We start from the raw sequence: 27,812 nt of genomic DNA, 5'->3' as shown, positions 1-27,812 counted from the left end.
AATACAATATCTGTCACTGTTCATTTTTCACTGTTCAATACTGTAAAATATGGAAATCAAGTCTGAGGATGTGAACAATAAAACAGATGAGGGCATTCACATTTGTCATTACATTTTTGACCCATTAATTAATAAGAACCTTATTAATAAGAGCATTTTAACCGTCTTTTGTTACAACAAAGGGTAGAAGTGTATAATGTCACATTGGTGCAGTTGTCTGGGAAAAAAAAGTGGAAAAGTCTTATGATGATTTAAGATATTTTCACATTTGTGTTTTCACATAAAAAAAATAAAAAAAAATACATAAATATTTTGTCAGAGCTTAAGCTTTCTAATATAAAAAAGGCATTTCCATGCAAATGTCATCTTGTAAAACAAGGTGTCCAGGGCAAAAATTAGATTTAAGGAAGAGAAATAAAAGACTGAACTGAACTCAGTAGTGGTTACAGGTGCAGGTAAGCAACCACAGATGCTGGTGTGGATCTTTCTCCCTGCCAGGCGTCTCCGTTTCCCTCCAAGGGCATCTCACTTTCAGACCTATTCCCACACACTGAATTTAGACGGTCCAAGTTCCTCGTTCTTATCAATGTGTTGGAGTGCAAATCAGAACGGCTCATAAGGAAGTACGATGACATGCCACACACACACACAATACTCGTCTTTTGAACCGCTGTCTGTCGCTAAGTCTTCTTTTGTCAGTGCAGATTATACTGAAGATATAGAAAACTTAGTGTGAGGATGTGCACCGTATAACAAATGAGCGCATTAACAGTGTTTACTGACCCATTAAAGGGGACATTTAAGCACATTTTGACCAGCTGTTGTGTTTACCGGCAGCTAATTCATTATTAGTTGTGACAATGCTCCATGAATTTCCTGCCACAGTTGTTTTGGAACATATTTTCACTTGTTTGCTGGCGGAAACATTTGTGATTCGTACCAAGCCAGTGCTACATGTTTATGTAATTTTGCAGAGCGTGACTCAGAAAGTTGGAATCGCCTCTCAGCTTTGTGAGTTTTAAACACCAATTGCTATGCAAAGTTACTTGTTTGTTTCCAGCATTACCCAACAGTCTGTGGCAGCCATCTTTTTCAAGCCAAATGATGATAAAGGAGTTTAGTAATGTTGATGTTTTCATGATGTACGCTGATGGTTAGAACCATCCCTGATTTCCCTCATAAGATCAACACCAGGCATAAGGGAGGAGATGTAAATACAGAAGCAGATGAGTTCGAGCAGGTTTTTTATGCTGTAGACTGCACTAAAGGGGCTTTGAATAAAAAAAAAAAAATAAAAAAAAAAACAAGAGGATTCCCCCTAATGTTTTCTACATTCAGCTCTCTCTGTGAGTCTGAATTGACTGAATGCCTGCTGACATTTATAAGATATTACTGTCATCTAGTGGCCAACTGCAGCACTTGAAAAATGAGAGTGCACCATCCACAAGGCCCACTGTTAAATCCATCCTCCACAGTGGGCTGCAAGGGCTACACTCAGGGCCACATCACAGGACCGCGGCGCCTTGGGGCACAAGTTTCCTGTGGGCCCCTCTCACCACAACCACGCTGAGTGAAATTAGGAATATGTGCACAAACAAAACTGGTGTCAGTAACTCAAAAAACATCCACTAGAGGAATGTAACGTGAGGACACCATTTATTTCTGTTCTCTATTCCTGTTATGCATCCAAAAAAGAGCAGACTTTTCTTTAATTTTCTTGGCTGAAATTGTGAAGTTCCTCCTAATCGGTTACTATATTTTCTAATAGTTTTCTTTATGTTTATTCCAGTATTCTCACTCCACTATAAATACAATGGTTGCTTCTTCACTGAGGATAAAGCATGAAGAGTTTAGAAAAAAATCTAGATTACTCATTCTACTGCTGAGCTTTATCCAAGTAATTTAGGGTGATTCTTTAATATTTGCTTTTATTATTATTTTCCATTTGATGTCAAGTTCTCCATTATTACTATGCAGTAAAGGTACCTTGATGTGGTCCACACATACTGAGAGATGCCACAAATTTTAAAGAGATGGATCACAATCAAACAAACTGCACCTGAGCCCCCAACATCACAAAGAACATTAGTCTGGGCCTGTGTATTGTTCAGTGAATCAGTTCATTTAAAATTCACACATACTGATTACAATTTTAACACTAACACGTCATGCAACAGTGACAACAATCACACAGGTTTTGTGGCCCAGCAGCCTTTTTATTTCACGGAGTTTTATTTTCCTTTTCCTTTAATTTGACAGGAGCATTGGCAAAAATAACCTTACATCTCATACAAATACATTATATTTATCCTCAGAAATGCATTGGGTGTTTTGCTGTCATTGACATCTAGTCAAAGGAGTTTGGATGAAAGACTTTGAAGACTGCTAATATTGCACATGAAGTGATGACTGCTCTACTCAGTGTTAACACTCCATAGGTGAACACACTTTAGTTAGGTGAACTACAAATGAACAGTGATTGTGTGTGTGTGTGCGTGCCTACCTCTTAGTGCATGGAGATAATGATTGTTCAGATCATTGCATTTTTGTGCAGCTATTGCCATCGTGTTACAATGTGGATAGACATGGTATACTGTATTTCACATAGAACTTGCATATTGAATACTAACACCTACTGTGTATCGTGGCTTTCCACCTGAGACCGAACCAGCATCCTCACCATTCACCCTACAGAAGACTCCTTCTTGGATTTGTCAAATCGCACAAAAAAAAATATATATATATATACAGTTAGAGAGAGGAGAAAACTGGTATTGCTGTCATTGAGACAAACTGAATGTGAAGAGGAACTGGATATTGGAAAGCTATTCCATTTTCACTCCATTATTGAATCTGTATTAACTGATTTCTGTAGGCAGAGCTAACCATGTACTTTTCAGTCAGCACGGTGGCTGCTATTGCCAATCAGTCTAACTTAGCAACTTACGAAACTACAAAAATGTTGGTCAGTGTTGAGACTTTGTGCTGCCATGTCAATTTGTTGGTGAAAGGGCTCATAACAAATGCAAGAGCTCTATATTGCCAAAAAGCCAATGAAAACATTTGGACAGTTTGGTGAAGTCTGCCTAATTCCAGTTCTGTTTAACAGAATTAGTTTCCATGGCTGCTTTGGGTGTTTTTAGTTTTAATTTGTTAAAAAATGTTGATAACAGTGCCTATAACTTCATCCATGTCCTTGTGTTACCAGCCCGTATTAGCTACTATGCTATGGTCTCTCTGGCTCTGGTGCAATTGAGTGATTCACGGCTAGGAAAGCTGTCCTTTCAGGAAAAGCCATGGACACACCTTTACATCGCTCTGAGCTCAGACAGATAGAAGGGCAGGGTCAGGGACAGCAACGCTGCTTCAGCTCAGGTACACAGCGATGAGGCTGCATACAAAAACTAACAGTCCTCTGGAGGGAAAAGGGGTAGAGGACCTCTGAGGTAAGGTGGTGTTTTGAATGGGTGAAAATAAGAAATCACCACAGAATACAGCTTCTATCATTATCATGCAGTTTTGTTTTCTGCCAATGTTCCTCTAAAGAAGTCATTTTTACAGCGCTGTCATCTGGTGAAAAGCGTCTCCTGAAAGCTGAACATACAGTACACACTGATACACACTCAAACAACTTGGTTGTTTGCACAAATTCAACAGTTACTGTTCTGCTTTGCAGATGCATACAAATTCTGAGCTTTGGCCCTCTAAGAAAAAAGTTTTCAGGCAAGTTACTAATGGTTGCATGGTCCCAGAGTTTGTCCACCCAATACAACAAAGCTACTGTTTCACAATATTTGGTGGATTAGACATGCTGGTAATTCATGTTTTACATGAGAATCATCAGGGGGATATATGGCTCAATGGGAACACCAATTCATTCATCAAAAAGATTTGATCTTTTCATGTGCTTCTCTTTCCACACCAAAGGATGGGTTGTGTCCGTTGCAGTCACTCAAAGTCATGCTCATTCAGTCTTCTCTAGCACTCGCAGTTTCACTGCAGTTTTCATTTACCAACAGGTATAGCCTGTCTTGTGCACAAAAGGATGTTCATCCATGTCTTTGTGATTGTCATCCCCTTTGTCTATGCCTGGACCCAGTGCTTTCAGAGAACCAGCAAACAATAAAAATAAACCATTACAATTGATACCAGTTGTATCTGACTCTATTACAGCATGCAAGCTTCGGACTATGTATATTTACTTGAAGAAGCCAGCTTTCAAGTCAGTCAGTGCGATGGGGCAAAGCTGGCACCTTTGTGGTCCATTGTTTTGTAGCTTGGGCCCGGGTCTGGAGAGGCAGGGGAGCTGGAGACATCGAAGGCAGGGTTGGGAATATGCAAAGCCACTCGTTTACTCCGCTTGGACCGGGTCTTGGTGTGGCGAGGAGGAGAAGTATTGCCTGGGGAGCTGGCAGTATGGTCGGCCCGGCAGCTCGTGGAGAGCCCTGCTGAGAGGTCAGAGTTCACCACTACGCTGTTGTCTGGGCAGGTGTGAGCTGTGTGAGATTTCCCCTGAGGACACGAGCTGGACAGGAGCGGAGATCGAGTGGCCGACTCCAGCAAACCTTTAGTTCCCTGTGTGCACTGCGGAGGGGTGACAGAGAGGAAAGGGGATGAAGACGAGGATAAGGTAAAACGATGAGCAAGTAAAGTGAGCAGGAGAGATCAGAAGAAGCAAGAACGGCAGGGTGAAAGGAAAAACAGCAGTCTGGCTGTTCAAACACGCCAGTGGATGGTAACAAGCTGTGCAAGATGAATCCAAAGCAAGCTGTGAGTGCAAGTATAGGCCATAAAGCAGGGGTTCCCAAAGCTTTTCATGCCGTGGAACTCTTTGTAAGCACTGTGTAACATTAGACTTAAGATTTTGTCCCAAGGAACTATATCAAAGAGAATTTTGCAGTCAGATATGAAGAATTATTTAACACTGTTGTAGGTGGAGAGGTAACCATGGGTTCATTATACTTCAGCACTCCTTAAACTCACTGTGATAATTTTTTAAAAGGGAAGCTAAATTCCATCATCATTTCTTTGGGGACGCTATGGTACCCACCCACAAATCCTTGGATACAATTTTTGAAACCACTGCACCACAACAGAATGAAAAAAAATATATGGTTAGGTTCACTTGAGTGGATGTAGTTACCCTTTCCACAATGCCAAATGTCCAAAGGTCATTGACCTCTCTTTTCACTATGAGAACTATTGGGTAAGCTGGAGCAATCCAAAAGAATCAAAGACATCAAGACATAATTATGTCAATAATAATATATATAAAAAGTTAGGCTGCAAATGTGTCCTTGTACCTGAATTAAAACTCAAAAAGTTAAGCCCTGAAACTACCATACTGTTTCAAAATTTGGCAGAGAATGTACAATACTTCTAGGGCATACAGCTCAGAGAGCAAAAGACTAATTTTTGTACCTCAAAATCTGAAATATTCTCAGTAGCCAAGGTCCTAAGCAAGCCAGTCAACATATATATATATATATATATATCACAGCTCAGTTCAGAGAGCAAACGTGTTTTAATTATTGGTAACCAGCCTAACTGTCAGCATGTATTCCCAGCTCACATTTCCATAACTCTTTCCAGGTGGAATTTGTTTGGTTTAAAATCTTTTTTCTCTAAAGCTGAAAAATGTAGAATGCATCCACCCTTCAGGAGAAGCTATAGATAGGGCTTAATCCCTGTTAGCTTTACCTGCCGCAGCACAAAAATTCTTTGCCTCTGTTATCAGGACGAGCAGCAGTGTGTTCATATACAAACGGACACAGTCACGACTGCTGCAGTAAATGCAAAGGAGCAACACCACAGCCAACATAAAACAGATCATTCAAAACTGGGTCACTGTCATTAACTTTCAATATGATATAAGCAGTTTCCTGACCACCCATAGTGGATATATTTTTATCATTATTTTTATATCAAGACAGAGCAATTATTCTAGTATTCTGCAGGAAGATTTTACTCAAGTCTGTAAAACCTGCAATAAAAACCTGGCTCACCCTGCCTGAAAGAGTTGCTAGCACTACAAGAATTTCATTAGCTTGGCTGTTAGTGATGATATTCAGCAAAACCCATAGAGAGAGAGAGCTGAACTTCAGCCACTGACTGCTGTGAAACAGGAGGAAGGAGTGCTGTACAGTCTTTTGGCCATCAGGGGCAGTGCTGAGCTCTTGCTAAACAGAGTAGAATAAATGGCAATCAATGGGGCTTAAATAGAAAATGTTCCCTACATTTGATTCCAAATATTTACCAGTAACTGGACTGTTACTGTCTCTGTGATGTAGCCCAGTGTTTGTAATGAAGACAAAATTATAAGCTGACATGAAATTGATAGTGGTGAAATTATGGCAATTTCTGACAATTTCCACCAACTGTGACGCTATGTGCTATTGACTGGGTGCACAACAAATGGGGGGAAAAGCATCCACCCCAGCTCATTTAAGCACACAGAAATGTGTATTTTCTTATCCATTGTTTGACCATTTTCACCAATGCAGTTAAAATACATCTATATATATAATTACCAGATTTTATGAAAAAATATGATTTTACTACATTTGGCCCAGTTTTAGCACTCTAAATTGCCCCCCGAGGGTGGCCTGATATTCGTGAAGACAGAATATGTTCCTATATGAACTCTCTGGATTTCATGTCTCATGACAATCTAAACTGTTTCATAGATGTATCCACCCTGATAAGAACATCATTTTCAAGAAAATACTAAATGTGTTCATTTTTGGCATGAAAATAGCCACATTTGCAGATTTTTTATATACCCCGTAGCATGTTTCATGAAGTGCTTTACTATATATTCACCTTGACACCATGACTGAAGCCATGCAAGCTCAGCAAACCAGATGACAGCAGCCAACCAGCCAGTCAGCAGTACATGCACATGTGGCAGTAGGGACGGGGAAGGCCCCCTGCACTATGCTGTTGTCCGTATACAGGCTTACCAATCTCAGTTTATTCCTGCACTAAAACTGACACATCAGCCAGTGCAGGACAGAGCAAAGTCCAGGCAAGTCCCCTAGTGACAGTGGTAGGACACAGGCACAGAGACAGACCACATACAGTAGGTTAACACTGGGCTGATGGACACATACTGAATTATTGACACTGGGACAGTTTGTTCTGAGCCGCTCGTCACTTGGATAAGGCTGACAAATGAATACATTGTGAGTGGATGAGCAAACAAAAAAGAAAAATGAGTACACACAGATGGTGAATTGCATGAACATAAAATGTTTATTAAAACTGTCCTTTAAAAAGTTCAATACTCACACTTCAAATACTGACAAAACAAATATGTGTAAACATGGGATGGACAAAATGACAAATCAATGACAGATGATACAAAAACAACATGGAATAAAGGCATAAAGGGGAACATAAGTGGGAATGATGTTGACTAGCTTGACAGTGTTTCATGAAGCACAACAAAACATTTGGCACTTTGTCCTCCTTGTCCTTTGATGCGGACAGGCATGACCCGTAACACTGCAGACACGAGAAAGTGAACCAACATAGAACAGCAACTGACTCTACAGTATAGTGGAGAAAAAAACTTCACTAGCCACTTTATCCAGTGTACGATCCAAATAAGGAAAGCTCTATTTTCAGATACTTGCAGAATGCAGTGCAACAATAAAATAAATTTAAAACCAGAAACATCCAGCTTCTCTGAGGTTGTTTATTCTGTACCAAAAATTAAGGCACTTCTATAAAATGCACTTTTAAGTTTTATGGCTGTTTTGTTCTAACATTTAGTCTTGGTGTAAACAAAAAAAGAGCCGTTGGCTTGCTACAGAGTGAGCAGCAGCCGAACTAAGCCTTGATATGTGGGGATCCAGAGTACTATGGCTGTCAGACTGCAACACCATCTGAACCGCAGTTACTTCTTGTAAACAAATGTTTCTGTACAACACTCCAGGCATCCTTTCATCCCTTGCAGTGAGGAACAACACGAACAGTGCAGTTTTGCAAGGAGGAGGAACTTAAAATAAAACGCCCCCTCCTTTCCTCCCTCGTAGACACTTATTTCTCACCCTGAGTTAGCCTTGTGTGTAGTAGTTACAAAACACTAAAGCACTGACTGTGACTAAAAATAAAAAAGTAGACATGAAAAATATCTATACGTTATAGACTGAATTACTGCTCTTCCCCCTTTCCACAGAGGAAAAAGGCAGTAAAACCCTGAACGGAGAATTTTTATGAGGCGTACAACCAACTTTCACAAGTCTGACACATAGGCCCTGTTCCCACCTTGGTATTAACATCTGTCCTGTGATATGTATGCGGCAAATTTCATCATATAGCATGTATACATTATTTGAAAATAACCCTATTAACTATCTTGTAACTATCTATTGCCACATTGCTCCCATTCTCCTCTATCCAAGCCCAACGCCATTTATTAACGCCCTTATCGACATCTTTGCTGTCTTCCCCGGGCTTCATGAACCTGTGGTCCATCCTGTGGGTTGCAGTGCATCACTGTAGGCTAACGGGGCTCACTTTCGACAGCACATGGAGCGCCTGATTGTCAACACACAAGTCCCGCCCCCGCCTTACTTCTGATTGGCTAGTAGGCCCATTGTTAGTGTGGTTGAGAATGAAAGCTGCGCTTCTATTGGACCCAGAGAAATGTCTGTTAGATAAATCTGGGCACGGCACCGGAGTGCCATCAGCCCTGCAAAACTGTCTACCTGCAGGATGGAACTACAGGAGAGCAAGGAGGAGCTCAGCTCTCCTTAGTAAGACATGAGCTCCCCTAAAGACATTATGCAAAACATTTTGGGGAGTATCTACAATATGCATTGACAATATGCAGGGTTCATGCTGCGGCGAAATTTAACATATTATTTCTAACCCTTAAATATTACCGGCCGATTTATTCACCTGAGAACCCTCTCAGACCTGCTGGAATAGTTCAATAATCTGAGTCTGAACATGATCGGGTTGAGCTGTAACAGATGTGAAACGTGTCTTCAGTGATCAACAGAGCATTAAAATGTGGCTGGAGTGAGCCATCTCTCTCTCCCCTCTTCTCTAAAATGATATATGTTTATTTGCATAGAGAGCAGGAAAGTGAGATCCAAACACAAGCGAGCAGGCAAGATACATGTGGAGACACATGTTAATGCCAGGTGTGTACAGACAGACTGACAGTTGTCCATGTGTGTTCAGATTTCCAAAGACGCATTTTAATGCCAGGCGGGAACAGAGCTATAAACTGGCAGCAGCACTTTTGCCTCTGCTCCCCAAAGCCTACCACTAATAAATAAGATGCTATAAAGTTTAACAGGGCCAATAATCACCCACATCATCACTGATGACCCCTCTGAAATATAAATTGACATCATCATGGCATACATTTCACCACATTATTTTTAAAACTCTTTGCACTGAGACCCTGATCATCACACTCCTCACACTGAATAGTAAACCTGTCGCTGTGATGTAAAACTATGGAGGGATTAAACCACACAACAGTCAGGCGGCAGCAGTTAAAAGGTTGGACTGGGGGTACAGCAGGCAACAAGGCTCTGTCAGGCGAAGGAAGAGTTCTGGTGGGAGTTGGGGGGTGCAGGCACAGGAGAGGGGGAGTCCTGCAAGCCACAAGCCAGCTGGGAAGACCCTCCTACCACGTTTATCTCGTTTTTAGCGGCCAGACTGGGTGTCTCAACCTCTGCGCTGCTGGTCTGGGCGGACTCCTCCGTGGGCAGGAAGCCTCGTCTGTCGATCAAACTGAAATAGGACAAAATTACAGAAAGAGCAAAGTCATTCATAATATTCATAATGTTTAAGCCTAATTCATATGTTTGCCTTTCCACCTGGCATTAAAATGCATCAAATTAAATGCGCAGATTAATATTGGCGGTAGGGGGGTGGGATGGGTTACACATCAAGTCTAGGCACAAATGCACCCAATATGCATATGCAGATTCAGCCAAATCACCTCTGCAGTCAGCCAGATTCCAGGATTTAAGCAAATACGCAAGAAATGACCCAAAAATAAGCAATAAATTAGAAACAAAAAACAAGAAAGTGAGTATGATATGAGTAAATTAAAGTCAAAAATTAAAAGAAAATTACTCAATTAGCCAAAACAAAAACTAGCCCAGAAATTAAAATAAAATAAAATACAAATAAATAAGTGAATTTGGTTCAGAGGTTTAAATAAAACCTTGCAAAAAACAATACTGGCCTATGGGTTTCAAAGGGTTAAACAAAAATGTCAGTGTAATGCATCTCCAAATCCATAACCCGACGCTAAAAAATTCAAATTATCTTTTGCATGCAGATCCCACACAGAAAAAAACATGCAAATTCCAAAAAGGTGTCAGGAAGCTAAAAACATCCTTGTCAGAAGTGGATAATCAAGCTGCTGTTGAGGGAACAGGCTATTCACTGTCAATTTCAAGGGATGTAAAGAAAAAAAAGCATGTTAATGACGGCTCAGCTTGTGTGTGTGATCCATGTATTAGATAGTGTTTGGGAATAACCTGGGGGGCATGGGTCCACAGAGCACAGAGCAACAGTTGATGAAGATGTTTCTGTGACTGTATGGGTTGGTTGTGTCTTCTGCCCCACTCTTCCCTGACCAGGAGCCTTTGATCTGGAAATGATTGACATATACTGACTGTAAAAAAGGATTCATCCCACACCTTAACCATACATTTTTTAATTATTTTTTGCTCAAATTTCTTCAAAGTACATATTTTCCATCATTTTTAAAAAATATTTATCCAGTCCAAAAATTTTTAAATGGCTTTGCTGGTGGATACTGAATGAAGCTGCTGTTGCAAAGGCTGCTGAAAATATATAACTTTGCCTACATTCCTTGAATTCAATTGAACTTTAACAGAAAATAGTATTTCTGTAGATTTTACACCAAATATACAAAAGATGAATATCATCTTGAGAAGATATCTTCAACATTACTCACATCTTCATTGGTGGTCAGGTTGGAAGCAACAAGGTATGTGTGGAAGCCTGAGAGGCCCAAGATGGACCAAACTGAGAAGAAACAAATCACCAGTTCCACTGCAGTGCAGGGTGGTCAAGGACAGCAGCAGCATTTTGGGGAGGCAAAAAGAAGAAAAACACTCAGACATCACACATTCTTTTCACAATTCTTTGAGTTTAGGGGAGTATAATACAGACACAATAGTTGTGAGCAAAGGATATCTGCCTGGACTCTCCTGGAGAGCGAATACCAGGCCTTTTCCACCTTGTGCCCCTGAGGAGATGGGAGAAGAAACACAAAGTCAAAGAGAGTAAAACATACATCCTACCCCTTTTTATTGCTTTATCAAAGCATGTAGAACAGGGCAGAGGACTTACTCAGTGCTAGATGTGTGGTCACGCAGCCGAAGATGAAAGCTGTGAGGAAGGACAGTGACACGATGAAAGTGTAGAAGAAACGATAGTTGCGTTTCCCCACACAGTTCCCCACCCATGGACAGTGGTGGTCAAATCGCTCTAAAATAGAAGATACAACAAATTCACAGTCAACTGTGACAGTAAGACAACTGATAATTCAATTTATATGAACTCTGTCAACAGATGTAACAGTAACTGGCAGGGAGCCCCAAAGTCTGAATACACTCAAAGTACAGCTTAGTGGCAGCCCTTATCAACGCCCAGATAATTGGACTGATGTGAAGACAACGTTATGTGTGGATTTGTATCTTTTAGTTTGACCAGTTTTATGCTTTCATAACTAAATAAATAAAAGTTATTCAATGTTACCCCTTGAGTGTTACTCTCCTCAAAGTGGAGAAGCACTTGAAACAGAATTTAGACCATCATGGGACACTTAAACACTACTGAAGCCCTGCTTAGCACATTGTGCAATTTGGAAAAATGCCACATTTTAATCAGTTCATATTAAAGGCGTCCATCCAATTTAGCGTTGATCAATTTTATGATGAATATATGATCATACAAATTGCAGTATATCCATGATATTAAACATGAACAGCGCTCTCAGTCTGATTCCAAGTCGATAGTCTGTGTGATTTTGACAATCTAACAACACTTAAAGAGACATTTAGAATCTGAGTAGGGGTGTGCGATATTAACAAAAAGCAGATGCTTTTGGGGATTTTGCTGAAAGCGATAACTGACGGTATTTCACATTTGACAATATTTTGCATCCCAAAATGTGTAAAAATAAATAGCTCAAAAATGTGTCTGTAAAAGTCTCTTGTACTAGCTTGTTCTTGTTAATATTATATTAGATGCTTTTAATGATATTATCAAATCCATTGTTGTGACAAAATATGAAAACTTCTGCAGTTTATGCGCCACAGTTTGGCAACATGAATCATACAGTTTAAGCAGAGCTGTATGACTGAAATGTTTCTGGCGTGGCAGCGTGTCCAAAGTTGTCAAAGTCGTTTGAAATCGTCTCTCTCGGCAGTTTGAACTGGCACCGGATCCTAACTGGTAACTGGTGACTGGCATTTATTATTTCTTGCCATCTGTTGCCCTTCATGTTGTACGGCACTTCTTCTTTTGCAGAATGACTCTGCCAAACTTTGCTGAGTGAGTTATTGTTTTGCCAGTGCCATAGCTAGTCAGTCGTGGTTGACCGCTGACTCATTGGCTTTTCATATTCTTCATATTCGGTGTGGTGGTTAATTCACAGACAGTGAAACAAGTTAGTTGTGGAGCTGTCTTTAACGGATATTGCTTTCCATCGTAGTCTGCAGATCGGCGTCTTTTGTGCAGCATCTGTCTTTTTGTTCACTCATTTCTAACTTTGTTCACTCATTTCTAATTTCAGCCATGCAGGCAGCTACAATAGCTTAGTTTGTTGTGAACTAAAGCCACATGTATACTACGGTTGACAATATATATCTCACACCCCTAAATCTGAGATATTTCAGCTCTGTAGTTCAAAGTAGCCATCCTCTGACACCACAGATCTAAAGCTTTATAGAACTTAGTGTTGATGTGAGCTCTTTGTGTATTTCTAAGAGCCCTTCATCCATAATTCAGAAGGTAAATGTCAGTATGTTGGCATGTGTCCACAGCTTACCCACACAGTTGTCACACAGGCTGCAGTGGGAGGTTCGCGGAGGCCGGAACATCTTGCAGGTGAAGCAGTACTTGAGCTTCACTACCTGCTGGTTGATGAGGACTTCCTTGGTGCGGGGTGGGGGGCGGTAGGTGGTGTTTCCAGTGTTATCTGCACAAGAGAGTGGAAGGTAAAGAGAAAACAAACATTAAAAATTGATTTTGATTCACTGATCAATCAGCTGCAGATCATAATCGGCTGATAAATATACAAATAAGTCCTCAGTGATCAGCCAATCACTGTTTATATTTCCTGATTGATTTATTACAGCTTTTTTGTCAATTGAGCCAAAGGGTGCTCTCTAAGACCAACTTGGCATAACGCGCCTTCAAATGGCTTTGTGTCCCCCAATTTAAAGGTACAAACTTGGATGCTTTATTTTGCCACAATTTTTGATGGCTATATTTATTTGTGCTTTTCAATTGCTAATAAAAACTCAAAGTTCAATATCCTCATTTTTGATGAGCAATGAATTTCATCCAGTATGATTTACACTTTACTGTATCACACTGTAGGCACAGCCTCTGCTGCCTCAATAAACTTTTTTCCCACATAAACAGCAACAAGAGATGAATGAGAACCTCTGTAATCAATTATAAGCTACTCCAAAAGGTGAGAACTGTTTTGTTAAAAATATAATTTCCACATGTTTGGGCCAACAATGCTATGTAGCCACACAGTACAAGACTGAAATTTTACTGTGTATACTTGCTGCCCACTTTTGCATGATGTGCCATCTGTCACAGCTGATAACTGCAATATGTCCCTCATCACAAGATCCCGAGTCAGAAAACTGCCTTTAGCATCATCTCGAAGACAGGGCACTATGTCTTCAAATCTTGTATGGCTTTGTTTCATGAATAGCTGTGTTTAAAGAACATCTTTTAAATTCTTTTTGAACTGTTGGGAGATTACGTTGGCCCTGTATGTGTGCTGAATGGAAGCCCTAGCAGTGACCTGGAGGTACGAAAACTCTACAGTGAAGTGATGGAATCTGAACACAATCAGTTGTCATTATGGCAAACACTATGGAAAAGGCCCAGGCTGAAAAAATTAATAATCCTTTAAGGCAGATTAGAGTAAAATAATTGGCATGGCTCCTTGTCAAAAGCATAGTAAACCTCAGTCCACAAAATATTTGAGCCTATCAGCTTTAAAAACTGAACAGAGCACCTTTAATTCAGAAAACTGCCTGCCAGTTTGTCATTCATTAGTTTGAGTCTTGGGAAATTGTCTAATTATGAGATCTGACGAGTCAAAGTGTATCATATGATCATTAAACTCAGGGTAAAAGACTGTGACTGGCAGCTATTCCCCCAGAGCTTGGTTTACATTTCTGAATCAGGGTGTGAAAGAGAATCAGCAGGCAGAACAAAATACTCTCAACCATCCAGGGCCTGCACTGTGAAGAAACTAGATCATAGCTCATATGACAGTGCCATCCACTATAATTAGGCCAGAATGTCCTTTAATTTTGACACAACTGAATGGCAGTGACAAGAGACTAACAAGGCTATAAGCTGAGTCATATCAGTTCTAACTAGGGCTAGGTGGTACGGACCAAAGTCAAACATCACGATATTTTTTACCAGTACCTCAATATCAGTACAGTGAGAGTAGGAATGAGATAGTTATGCTGATGCACTTTCTTAAGATACAGATACCAATAATAGAACAGCTAGAACAGTGCAATATGTTTATGAAACTGCATCCCGTTATTGCATCACAGCCTTTAAAACCAGGAAAAGACAACAAATATGCCATATAATGACAATACAATATCCAAAATCTCAGACAGTACCAACTCTCACACTATGATGTCTAGTTTTAACAGTCCCCAAATGAGAACACTCTTCCCTTCAGGTTTATGAAATATATTGGAAACACAGACATTTTTTGAGGTGTTTACTGATGTCAAAATGTTGTTTGAGACAGAAGACAATAATTGTGGGTGTGCATAACTGAGAATGTTTTAGGCACTAAGTCAACAACTGTCTTTCTGTCCAGTGTTTAAAATCCACACTAGGTACTGGATGTTTTGTATTGCTGTACTTTAGTTCACCTCTACATAACCAGATTCATCTGACAGCCATCACTGCTAACCCCTCCCCCTCTATCACTGTTCTCTAAGCACAGTGGCACAATCACACTTTTGACAATATAAAAGCTCGGTGGAGTGTCCCATGATGCTCTGAACAGAGGCTTTTCCACCATAGCAAGGCTAAAACTGGGGGGAAAGACAAGTAACACTGGAAAACGTCTAAAATTTTCAGACACTGGGCATCTGCACAAAATATAAGCCATCAAAAGCTTTCAGGCCCAAGAAATGTCAGTAATGGCCTTCAAAACCAATATCGGTCAGACCATACCCATGGTCTACTTGGCCCTCACCAATTTGCTTTTCGATGTCTGCGGCTTCATCCGGTGTTGCTCTGGGCAGGATGCCCGGGTCAGTGAAGCTGGTCTGAAGCAGGGTGATGACCACAAATACAAAGAGGACTCCTCCAATGACAGGAATGCAGCCGGTCAGGTGTTTGACCAGGAAGGGACAGCTGTGATATTGAGGCAACCACATGGAGAGAATGAATCACAAGCATACTGGCTACATCAAAAGCTGCAACCCACTGAATTGCTAGGGGAAAAGACGGGGAACATCAGTCTTGAAAGCAGTGTTCATTTAGGTTTTTACCCCACTTACTTCAAAAGCTGTCTCACTCTACCAATTCTGCTTTTTCCACATGCCCAGGGAGGAATATGGTTTTAATCAACATTCAATGCTTTTAATCACCATCTTAATCCCTGGAGACAGAACACACATTTCACCATACAGCTGTATGAGTAGTGCCACTTCCACACTCGAATAACATTCCTGACTATATTACAGTATGATTTAAAACACTAAGGTGGCATTACTGTAAATGCACATTGTCAACACAGATGTTGCAAGATATATAGCTCCAACATAATCAGTTCTGTAAGGAGACATCTTTTGGCCAATCTAAATTCAGAGATCTGTTATTGTTAAAACCTTGCTTATTGGCACAAGTATAGCCTCACAGAGCATCAGTTAAGACTGCAAATTATTATGAGGTATGATAATGTGTTTGTAGGGCTGGGACAGTATGTTTATCTCCAGATTCCATGCTATCGCTATACTTGGGTGCTGATTTGGTATGTATCGCGATTCTACAAGTACTGCAATTCAATATTACAATTAATTGTGATTTTTGTTTTTTGAATTATCCTGTAGTTAATGGATATCAAATTCCATAAAGCTGTGCTTCCTAGATGTCAAAATAGATTTAGAAATTGACATGAGGTTTCAAAGAATGGTCTCACTACAATGAAAGAGCTATTATGGAGGCCAACATCATCACACATGAATAAAACTGGGCTCGCTGAATCCACAAGAGTCTCAACTTTCCAGTCAGACCTAGAGACCCCTTTGAAAATGGCGAGATTTTCCCTTACCAAAATTTAGCCTAACTTCGGTGCAATATTTATTCCTTTTGCTAAGAACCTATAATACCGACAGCTTTAGTATACTACATCAATTAAGTAATTTGAAAAATAGTCACAAAAATAAAAAATAATTGCGATGCTTAAGTGAAGTGATTTCCCCCCACCCCTTAAAGTTTGTAACAGTTCTATCATCTAACTTAATGTATTTTAAATGCATTCTTTAGCTAACTATCTTAGCTCGTTTCGGGAGAGAGCTGCACATATCTCAGCAAACGAAGCATCAACTCACTCAAAAATAAAGAATAATCCACTTGTGACCAGAATGAGGCCCAGGGTGAGGGGGAGGACGCCGCTCTGCCGGGCCACGATGATCCGTCCATCGCAATAGAAGCGATTCTTGCCGGGGAAAACTTCCCACTTCCTCCTCGGTCTCTTCGCTTTCTTGTCCTGCTCATTCCCACTTTCGGCAGCGGCGGCATGAGGCGGAGGGGTCGGCGTGGGTGTCGAAAGTGCCTGCGGATCGATTTGCTGATACTCGCAATTTTTCATGGTTTATACTGCGGAGTTACTGCTCTGTCCCAGTTTGGACAAGCAAAGCACCGGGACCCCGGCCCACAGCATCACCGACACCCCTGGTTCACACAGCTGCACGGAGCCAATGTCGTCATTCCCAAGAGCGAGCTAGCTAATACAGCACTGTGGAAATCCAGTTGTAAATAACCGAGGGACTCCATGCTCGCGGTTAGACCCACGTTACTTCCCACGACTATCCATTGTTACACCTAAAAGTTACCTTTCTACGTAGTTATCCGTAAAAAGAAACACAGTCTCAAAAATGCGACAACCTAGTGCCCAACGTTAGCTTCCGTTAGTTAGCTGTGTCATGTTGAATTAGCTAGCATGAGCCAGCTGCGGGACCACTTAACCTCAAAGTAACGTTAACGTCCGCTAGCCTGTTAGCTTCGTCGATTTGCTTATTTTAAGCTAACCGTGGATATAAAAACAGCAGCGCGGGAGTCTCGGGGACGATAAGAGCGCCGTTACTTTCAAATTTTCATTGCATATCGCCTCATTCAAAGTGTTTTTAATGTATTCATGTCCAATGTATTTACAGCTGTGACGCCAACAAACGAGCCTTCTAGACAACTGACTAGTGGCAAGCGGCCAGCCATTGTAGAAAATAAAATTCAGAGTTTCCGGTCATTGCTTTTCAAAATAAATCTGATTTACCCTTCAATTTGGAGCTGGTTTCACTCTAAATATAATATACTAATATATAACAAGAACAAGGAGCTGGTTATTATGTGTCACCACAGTGCTTGCCATTACTTTCCACTTGTTCTGATTAGTGATCAGCCGGTTGAATGAGCAGAGGAGTTATAATATTTAGAAATCTTTTCTGATGGCCCTTTAAGTTTTACAGCCAAGACAGAGTGCACTTAAAAAAAGCTATCTAAGCAGGAAAGTGGATTTAAATGATATAATATAGGCAAGGACATTTCAGACTGCTTACAGAAGTACCACATTAGTTGTGTCTGTTGTCAATATGGCCAGGAGTCTGTACAAAGATGCTGTAGATGACAGATGACTCATTACAAGCTGCGCCAGTGGTCTGAAACGGTGTGCACTTGCTGTCTCTTCCTGGCTTGTCGCTGCACAAAGCCTGGGCATTTTTGACGGACTGTTTCTATTCCATGTAGAAACAATACGACACCTGATACAGAACAAATATGATGTTTGCACGTTATTTTGCTGCTCGTTTTTATCTGCCAGCTTAATATCTGATACCAGCCCAGTACAAGTTCATATCAGTAAGGATATTCTCCTTTTGCCCCTCCAAAAACAGTTAAATAAAATAATAATAGACTTATTAAGCGAAGAACCACTAGTTTAATTTCAGTTTTTAACTATTAATTCATGGTTTCACATATAAGTTCCTTTAAATTTCACACAGCAAACAAACTGCTTCTTTCATTCGCTGTTAAAAAATAGCAAAAAGTAGTGCCGTGTACAAAAAATAAATAAAAATCATTTCAGTATTATCAAATATACAAGGAGAAGAAAAATCACAATGTTATTATTTTTATTATTGTTGTCATTGTCGCAGGTCTTATTTCACTCCCTTCAGCACCATCATATTCTCAGAATTTATCATTTATATTTATATCCTCAACTGTGCAATACTGACCTAATGGTGCAATATATGGTGTATATTTGGCAGATATATGTATACTTTTACATTCTATAATTTTTCTTATCTGCTGTAGCCTATATATTGTAGGATTATGCACACATTTTTTACATAATGCTTATATTTTTACAAATTACTGATGCACATTTTTTCACGTCTTATTTTTCCTTTCATTTCTTACAATTACACTTATGCTTGTATATATCTTTTCTATCGAGATTGTACGCAACTGCAGCTGACCTGATTGCCTTTCAGGGATCAATAAAATATTTCTGATTCTGATTAGTAACATTGTTTTTATTATTATTATTATTATTATTATTAGTGGTGGTGGTAGTACCATTGCTCCACTGTTTTAAAAGAGCTATAAACGCCACCCTTTGACCAGGCTGGTGTAACTATCTTATGTTACATTTAACAAAAATAAATGTATAAAAAATAAATAAATAAATAAATAAAGTTTAAAAAAAAAAAAAAAAAAAAAACACTTTACGCATTTTCACGCATTCACTAGGCTACAGACCAATCCGTAGCGAATTTACTGTACATTATGTTGTGAAATATTAAAACTCGGGTTTGTCAGTGTGTGTTTTATTTCGAAGGGAACGAACGGAAGTGATATTTCTTATTTACCTGTCTGTAGGATGTGGTTGTCTGTTCCACCTTGACACTCGGGGACAGGTAGACAAGATTTGGGCGAAAAATCGACAGAAGCTTTTTGTCATTTTGTAGCGGCGTGGAGACTTTGGACTTGGACGGCGAATTCAAAGTAGAAATGTTTGCTCTTGTTTGAGGGATATTATATGAAAACGGAATCTTGTTTGGGGACGAAGCGGGACTACTGCTTGCCGTGAGTAATGTTTAGTAAGAAATTCGTTGGCCCCTTTCCAGTGGAGCAAAAAGTTATAAGGTCGCCGTGAGAGTGAAAGTAGTTTGATGCACGAAAGATAATGCGAATCGCAATTGTCTAAACTAAAGTGAAACGAACGCTACAGTTTTTATGAGTTTTGTTTTGACCAGTACACCTTATGTCATAGCGTGTGCACACGGTATGACAGAAGGTTAACACTAGCCCCTGTACATTACAACTATTAAGGCACGAACTCCATTTAACGCTGTTTTGATAACTGCCAAGTGTGTGGACTTGGTCAAAAATAACTTAACACGATATCTGTGATAATAGTACCTCCTCTTCATTTCGGCATGCATTTAATAGTCTGCATCAAGCACTAGGCTTACTTATTTAAATATAATTTCATCTTTTAAACTGGTTTGCCATTTTATCCACACAAATGTGTCCCACCAAGTGCACTGCAATGAATGGTAACGAGGAACCACAAGTTGCCATTTGATTTAAAGCAAGTGTTGTTTGATTGATCAGGTGTATGCCGAGTTTAAGAATGAATTTTACATGTTGTTTAAAAGCTTTGAAATTATGTTAAGCAAGGTGACTTAAATTCCAAGATGTCTTTTTCAAATGGAGTATGGTGTGGCAAACGCCATACCAGTGTTGCACATAATCGGAGCCAATGTAAACACAAAGTGCCTGGCCTTGTTTGCATGCAGCTGATCGCTGTGTGCTGTGTCGCTGTTTCCGAATAGGATCATTTTCTACCTTTCGACATCACGGCATTTTCTTCATAAGACAGTGACACCGTATAATACATGTGATTGACGATTTAATTTCAACGTGTGAAATTTCGGTGACAGTAGTGTGACTTTGATAGGCCCAGCCTTATTGAACACGCAAATCTCTTTGATTCTGTGAAGAGGCATCTTAAAGAGAACCAGTTGGGTGACTTTGGGTTGGGTTGGTTGACTGGCACCTGGGGATAATAGTTTCATTTTAGTTTGACACAGAGATAGCCTGAGGTGGTTACAAGTGTTTCTTACGTTTGTCTGACAGAATGGATTAATAGCCCAAGCATATTGCTTTGTATTTGCTTTTGGCATTGTGAATTAGTTTCATTTCAATAGATTTCTTCCTATCCAGACCTCGGAGCCAGTAAGCCATGTCTGCCAGTGGCACCGGGAGTCCAAAGCACAGCTCAGGACCCGCCGACTATAGTCATGGACCCCGGAGGACCAGCAGCCAGAAGTCTTCGTATGAGGAGCGCTGTGTTGACCCAGTGGAAGAATGGATCCCAAGCAAAGAGACAAAGTCTGTCCACAAAGCCCATCTAAAAGATGCTAAAGGGAAGGAGTCAGAGACAATTGGCTTTATTCCTGGCTCAGCTGACACTGCCTCTGGTGCACAAACCTGTGGTCCCTGTGCATCTCCAGGCAGCTGCAGGACCTTCATGTGCAGCATTCTGACCTGCGGCCTGTACAGGGTCTGCCACCATACCATCCTTGCCCCATGCCTGGCGCCCAGCGAGAGCTCCCCGGATGAGCCGGAGAAAGTGAGCCTCCGCGCCGTGAAGGCAGGAGACAACAAGGAAGAGGATGGCGCAGACTGGCTAGAGGACGTCCGCATCGGTGGAGTGAGAGTGGACAGTCAGAGAGAGTATCTGAATGTGGTAACCAGCGCTCCCTCTTACGTCGCTCCATCTGAAGGTCAGAAACAGCTGTCTTTTCATGACTCCATTGGGTTCGATGACTGGGAAGACGGCAATGAGGACGTGGACTCGCTGATCACTAAGAAGCTGCTGGAGCTGTACTCTGAGTACCAGATCGAAGAGCTGGCCAGGTGCACCTCAGACTCTGTGTTTCTAAAGAAGAGCAAGGAGATCAACCAGCTCATCAATTCACTGGCAGAAGAGCACAAGCTGGACGAGCAGGAAGCCGAGTGCCGGCTGGTGCGCGGCATCATCCGCATCAGCACACGAAGGAGTACCAAGAGGAGGGTTCCCAACACAAGGACTGAAAGGACGCTGTCTGACAGTGGCAATGACACCATGAGGGACAGTGACTCCTTCTCCGTCAGCAACAACAGTAAGTTTGACATCACACATGCGTCAGACATACATCGGCCATTTGTTAAAAATCAGATATTGACCAGTAGAGCTGCAACAATTAGTCAAATAATTGATTTATTGCAAACTATTAATTTAATGGGCAACAAGTTTTTAGTCATTTTTAAGAGGACAATTTCCAATTCTCTGATTCCAGCTTCTCAAATGTGAATACAACCGTAAACTAAATATCTGTGGGTTGTGGATTGTCAGGTAAACTTGTGTAGACATTTGAGGACATGACCTTGGGCTGTGGGAAGTTGTCATCAACATTTTTCACCATTTCCTGGCATTTTGCTGACCAAACAACTATTCCGTTAATGGTAAAAATAATCAGATTAATTGATAATGAAAATAATTGTTAGTTGCAGCTCTATCGACCAGCCAGTCATCAACTTACAAAATTATGGATATGAAACAGTTTCTCTAAATCTGTTACTAATTTATACTATACTGGTTGTCTATTGGAGGCTCTTAACCTAAACAGATTATTTATTACTTTTCTGTCAACAACTGACTGTTGCTCTCTTTTGTTTGTTTGGTTCCTCAAGATGACTACAAATCCAATCCAAACATCCAAATATCAGAATTGACCCCTTCTGACAAGTACGCCCGGGAAATGTGGAGGAACAACGGAGGTAAGAAATCTTGCCAAGTCCACATGTGTACGTTACTGAATGAACAGTGCATTGTTGGTTCAGTTTTCTATTGACATGAACATGTAAAACCTCAACTTGAATACTCTGTCAATCATTTAGTTTTTTCTTCTTCCAGTGGATAGCTAGTCCTCTGTTTTCCATAATAGAATTTATTTTGGGTGAGACATGTGTCATCTCAGGGAAAGTATGACATGGTAAACTGATATCACTGCCTCCAGCCCACATAGCACTGACAGTAAATACCAGGCTTTGTTGTCATCAGATGTTTTACTCTCTGACAAGTTCTGTCTCACACAGGCTTCACCTCTAACTGGGCAGTAGCTCCTCTCCAATAACACGTACAGATTTATTCACTCAAAGTTCATGTGCACGTAGCTGGCCTTTGAGGACATGCCTACAGTGTGTGCGTACTCGCCAAAGTGACTGCAGACTTGTGTGAGGGAGGCTCACAAGTCTGCTGATTTCTGCTGAGTCATCCCAGAGATTTTACTGGGGATAAAAAGCTACTTTCCCATGTAAGAGTGGAGCAGTCCAATCAGAACATGACATAACTGTTCGCTTGTTGGCCAAAAATTGTTTTACCAATCTACCGATCTTATGCCAGAAGATTTGAGGTTTAGCAAAGCGCTTTCATCTAATAAAGCCTAGGGATGGCATCACACGTGGACTATCACATCCACTCTACCACTACAAGCCTCCAAGGTTTTAGCAAGTGAGCTCCACAACAGTGTTAGCTATGAAAGTATTTCCTAACATATTGTCGCAGTGCTACAAAGAGCTGGAGCTATTTCAGTTCCAACAAACAGGATATTCTCACTTTGCTGGACAGATGAATTGCAACAGCCTTGGTACCCTACAAGACGATAGATGATAGATACTTTATTGATCCCGAGGGAAATTCAGGAAAGTACAAGTACAACTAAAGCCCAACCTTACAACAAAGTGCATCCCCTAAAACTCTTTATTACAGTTATGGACTTTTGGGAGCTCACAAATTTTGGTCGTTTATTTAAATTAAAAAAATCTCTGTTGGTTGATAAAGACATTATCGAAGACTAATACTAAATAGGAAAATCCCCATTTTGCCTACTCTCTTTAACATAATATAATTTGTGGCTAAACAGTTAGTCTGGATTTTGGCTGACAATAACATCCGTTGTTTATCCAGATGTTCAAGCAAAGTCAATTTTTCAGAGAGACAACCATTTTTTTCCTCTGTATCTCTTTGTTCTAGACGTAAGAATGATTTTCTTTGCGATGATCATTCTGTACTGTACCGACAAAGTTTAAAGTTTCTAGCTGTTGTGATCAGCCAAGAATGGCCGTTTCTGGATGGGGAGGGCGATCATGTCCGTAAATATCTGAATAGCTGTGAAAAACTTCTGAACAAAACTTGTAGAGTCTGCTATGGTGTATGCTGCGAAGACATTTAGTCCATGTGTCCTCTGAAATTTGTACTTCTCTTTCACTCGCCCACAATGCCTTCAGGTCTTGTGTAGGTGGAGCAGTCTGACACGCACATGCAATCACAAACATAGAGACCAGTTTTTTGGTATCAGGTTCCGTTGTCAAGAGGGACTGAAGTTCATCAGGAGAATTATAATTTTCAAAAGCTGAAATGTTTCCTCTGACATAGTTCCTGATTTGTAAATGCCTGAAAAAATGGGATGACTGCAGTGTAAATTTTGATGTAAGCTGAGCAAATGATGTACATTACCAGACTACACGTCATTAATAGTAACAAGACCTTTCCTTAAAAAAATAGCATCTAGTTGTGAAGGGAATGGGAGTATTTGGTAACTTTTCACTTAAGTGCAGGAAGGAAGATGTGGCATTACTGTCCTGTACAGCCACCCATGATGGGGTAGTGTTGTTAAGCTCTTCGGGTATGCCTCCTGCCGGTAAATAAAGGCTCAGGCATTAGTCGCCCAGTAATAGCATTGTAGCACAGGTAGAGCCAGTCCTCCTAAATCCTTTGATTTGCAAAGATTTTTTTTTTAACCTATATGATGTGTTTTATCCTCCCAGATAAAAGGCGTGGTAATTGAATCCAATGTTTTAAAAAAGGCTTGAGGCAGTAAAATGGTTTTGTTTTGAGGTACACACAAAAACCAAGCCAAAGGCACCATTTCTATGGCATTAGTTCAGCTGATTATTGACAGGGGGAGTATTCAAGACAACCAGTTTTAATTGTATGACCATTTTTCCACTTTGCTCAAAAATAGCTATCAATGAAAATTTGCTCATTTGTGTGAGGGAAAACTACACACAAACCACAATTTATACTACATACAATTTTCTAACCATACTGCTATAGACATTGGACAAAATAATGAAAAGTTTAAGTACAAGATAATGTACTTTAATTCTGAAGAAACTAATGTGGCATTCACTCTGAGCGACGCATTTGTGCATTTAGTCCAGTTCATTTGGCCAGGTGAGATCATTTGATCATTTGGCCAGGTGAGATCATTTGAACCACATTTAGACAACTAAAAATACAAGTTTCTTTCCTCTTCCAAGGTAACTGCACTGAATAGGAAGTTCATCCATATCAACCATAGGAAACAACCCAAAAACACAAGGTTTTAGGGGTAAGAGACGTACGAGACGTTGACCAGCATTTCCTCATGCTTGGAGAGCCTTGCATAACAAAATGAACAAAGGTCAAACTGCAGTCTGGACAGATACTTATATAGTCATTGTTCTTACCTGTTACGATGACCACACATGGTAAACTACAGAAGCGAGTCAGTAATGCTTATCTTAACTTTCAAGGACTGGAGTCAGATTGGTTTTTGAATATATTATGCTCAAAAATTGGTTGAACAAGCATAAATTTGGCAGTTGAGGTGCTGTTTAAAATTATTCTTCACCTCTCTGTCATCTCTCAACTTATTGTCATTTGCCGTTTGGTTTGCCAACCAAAACATAGCACTGAAATGATTTGTAGCCATAAAGCACTATGGATAGGGAAAGCATCAAATCACAGGAACTGATTATCTGTGTTTTTTGTTCCTACAGGTCATACCTCAGGTTCTCCAACAGCCTATTCGCCCACTGAGACCAATTCTTCAGGTGTTCCACTTATTCGCACTTCCGTGAGAACATGATTACTCCTCAACACTGGTGATCCACGCTTGATTACCGTCACATATGGGATGTTGAAAGGATATACAAATTGCACAGGAGTCTCTGGCGTAGCCAAGCTCTTAATGGAGGCCATGGCTTTGCTTTGGAAAAAAAAATGTGACAAGTCACATTGTCTGAATTTGAAGGACTTAAGTGTACTCAGGGCTCTGTGTGTATTTATTTATGGTGATAAATATTATGTCTGTGTTTGAAGGATTGCCTGACTTAGAGCTTGCCAGACAGGCAGAAATCACCAGCAGCTTCTCAGCCCTTGATGACAATTAATAGTGTGTCACGATTAACCGTCCCTTTGTCCTTGAAGGAGAGCTCAGTTATGCTCATGAAACCTGACTCCCTGACTTATGCTGAAGTACTTCTTTATCAGTCAGATTTTTGTGCTTCGTTATGTAAAGGACCTCTGGGTTTGGTTCTGGAATGTGCTGTTAAAATACAGAAGGCTGTAATGATTGGCACAAATCAGCAACAAACAATTATATATCTTTGATCATGAATAATTTGATGTGATTGTAGATTGGTCTTCGATGTAACATTGTACATCCGCCATTATTTATCTCTTAGTGAGCCAAAACTGTTCTGTTTTCTGAAAGATTCTGTGAACCCGTCAATGGACAATCTTTATATATTCCATTTTTAAATGACTACATGTTCTGCCCTTGGAAAGGTCATTTTAATGTAATGATCATGACCTGCATATACCTCACTGATAGTGTATTTGAAGTTGCTATGAAATGGAATTTTGAGAGCATCTTCCATAATTTGGGGTATGTCCTTTTGAAACAGGACTTTGGGGAAGAACATAACATCAGGAGGGGTTGTTGTGGCTGACAGTGTAAACTAACTGGATAGCAGTATTCATTGGTGAAAGAAAGGCAGTTTTATAACAGGACAGATGCTGGATTATAGTCAAAAAACCAGTGATAGTGCTGTTGGCTAGAATTTTTGTGTTCTCCACTGGTACACAATGAAGCAACCACTAGAAATGCACTATTTAACAATGGAAAAACAGCAATGGGTGGTAATATGAAAGTGCAAGGAAAACAAAATTGTTCACAATTTTTGCTATGTGTTGTGAAGTACCTACATGTGATATGCAAGGGCATTTGAACGTAAGCCAAACAGGTGTTTATGAGTTTCTAATGCTATATGTGGCCATTTGTCATTCAGTCTATAATTCAGTCTCAGATTTGGCCGCTGTAACTGCAGAAGTTCAGATGCAGCTAGACCTTTCAGACTTAGGTAGTAGTCTGAGGAAGGGTCACATTGGGAAAAAAAAAACTGTGGAATTTCATTTCTGCACTCTGGAGTGGCTTGATCTTTGCTAGCAGTGACATCCATTGTAGTAGTGTACTATGATATAAGATTACTGAATACTGTATTGAATCTACCAATATGTGACAATATCCTGAGCTGACTGGCATAGTGAATGTCTGTTTTTATCCCAACATGTTTGTTATGTTTGCTCCTGGCCTCGTTGGGGATTTTGCCAGCTGAGTCAGTGGAATTCATTCTGCTCTGTTCCTTCCTTATCAGCATGAGCTTATGGTTACTGTTGGTCATGGACCCATGCTAATGACTTCAGTTAGTGGGCTACTAATACATGCAGTTTTCTCTGTGCCAAGGACACTCATTTCAGCTTCTTGTCTCTAAGATGTGTGTGTCTTGTGCTCCACCTCCAGGATTTTGCGACAGTAATTCAAACTGCAGAATCCTGACTAAGAAGGAGCTACTTGTTTGTCTTGAGATAAAAGTATCCAATGTACTTAAACTGTCTCAACACACCAATGATTTAGCTGCCCTTTTCGTGTGTCAGAAATTTGTTTATAGCACCTGGGAGGTTATAACATCATGGTGTGAAATTTGATAATCTGATTATGACCAAAGAGTTGAAAATGGAATCTGTTGCACCTAGTTGTATAGGAAGTTGGATAATGTTTGTGTGATTGAATAGGCAAACAAGAACTATATCTAATGTGATACTTCCCTTTGCATTGAGCCAGTTGAATTGCTTGCAAAGCAGAGGCATTCTCTTTCTTTTGCTATATTTTCTCAGCTAAACCAAAGTATCATGCCTGGGCCTTTCTCCAAGGGTAGATTATGATACTATGGTACTTATGGCATGTTGAGCATAGATGTTTTGGCAGATGCTTATCTAGAAAAACGCACATAACAGTACCCTATCTGTTAGCAACTTTTGTCTTAGTCCTTTATAAAAAACAATAAAGTTTAAAAAAAAAAAAAAAAAAAAAAAAGATCCAAGTAATTGCTGGTTGTTTGCCATATCCTACCACATGAGGGAG

The 27,812-nt window shown here is 40.3% G+C and overlaps 2 protein-coding genes across 2 annotated transcripts; one reads left to right on the top strand and one right to left on the bottom strand.

Annotated features, from left to right (window-relative positions):
• Positions 1-2,208: 2,208 nt before the first annotated feature.
• zdhhc18b (zDHHC palmitoyltransferase 18b) lies at positions 2,209-17,715 on the bottom strand. The gene is made up of 9 exons (XM_030063506.1): positions 16,848-17,715; positions 15,488-15,648; positions 13,058-13,207; positions 11,356-11,493; positions 11,200-11,251; positions 10,958-11,060; positions 10,515-10,627; positions 9,654-9,756; positions 2,209-4,584 (listed from the first exon to the last, which is right to left on the bottom strand). The coding sequence occupies exons 1-9, from the start codon at positions 17,105-17,107 to the stop codon at positions 4,228-4,230; spliced, it is 1,437 nt and encodes a 478-aa protein (XP_029919366.1). The 5' UTR covers positions 17,108-17,715; the 3' UTR covers positions 2,209-4,227.
• A 1,712-nt stretch (positions 17,716-19,427) lies between these two features.
• Positions 19,428-27,735, top strand: kdf1b (keratinocyte differentiation factor 1b). The gene is made up of 4 exons (XM_030063507.1): positions 19,428-19,599; positions 20,743-21,683; positions 22,255-22,341; positions 25,387-27,735. The coding sequence occupies exons 2-4, from the start codon at positions 20,762-20,764 to the stop codon at positions 25,473-25,475; spliced, it is 1,098 nt and encodes a 365-aa protein (XP_029919367.1). The 5' UTR covers positions 19,428-19,599; positions 20,743-20,761; the 3' UTR covers positions 25,476-27,735.
• The last annotated feature ends 77 nt before the right edge of the window (positions 27,736-27,812 follow it).

This window comes from Myripristis murdjan, chromosome 11, assembly GCF_902150065.1.
Source record: "Myripristis murdjan chromosome 11, fMyrMur1.1, whole genome shotgun sequence".
NCBI lineage: Eukaryota > Metazoa > Chordata > Actinopteri > Holocentriformes > Holocentridae > Myripristis > Myripristis murdjan.
The sequence above is the reverse complement of the archived record's forward strand: the minus strand, read 5'-3'. Positions and strand labels throughout refer to the sequence as shown.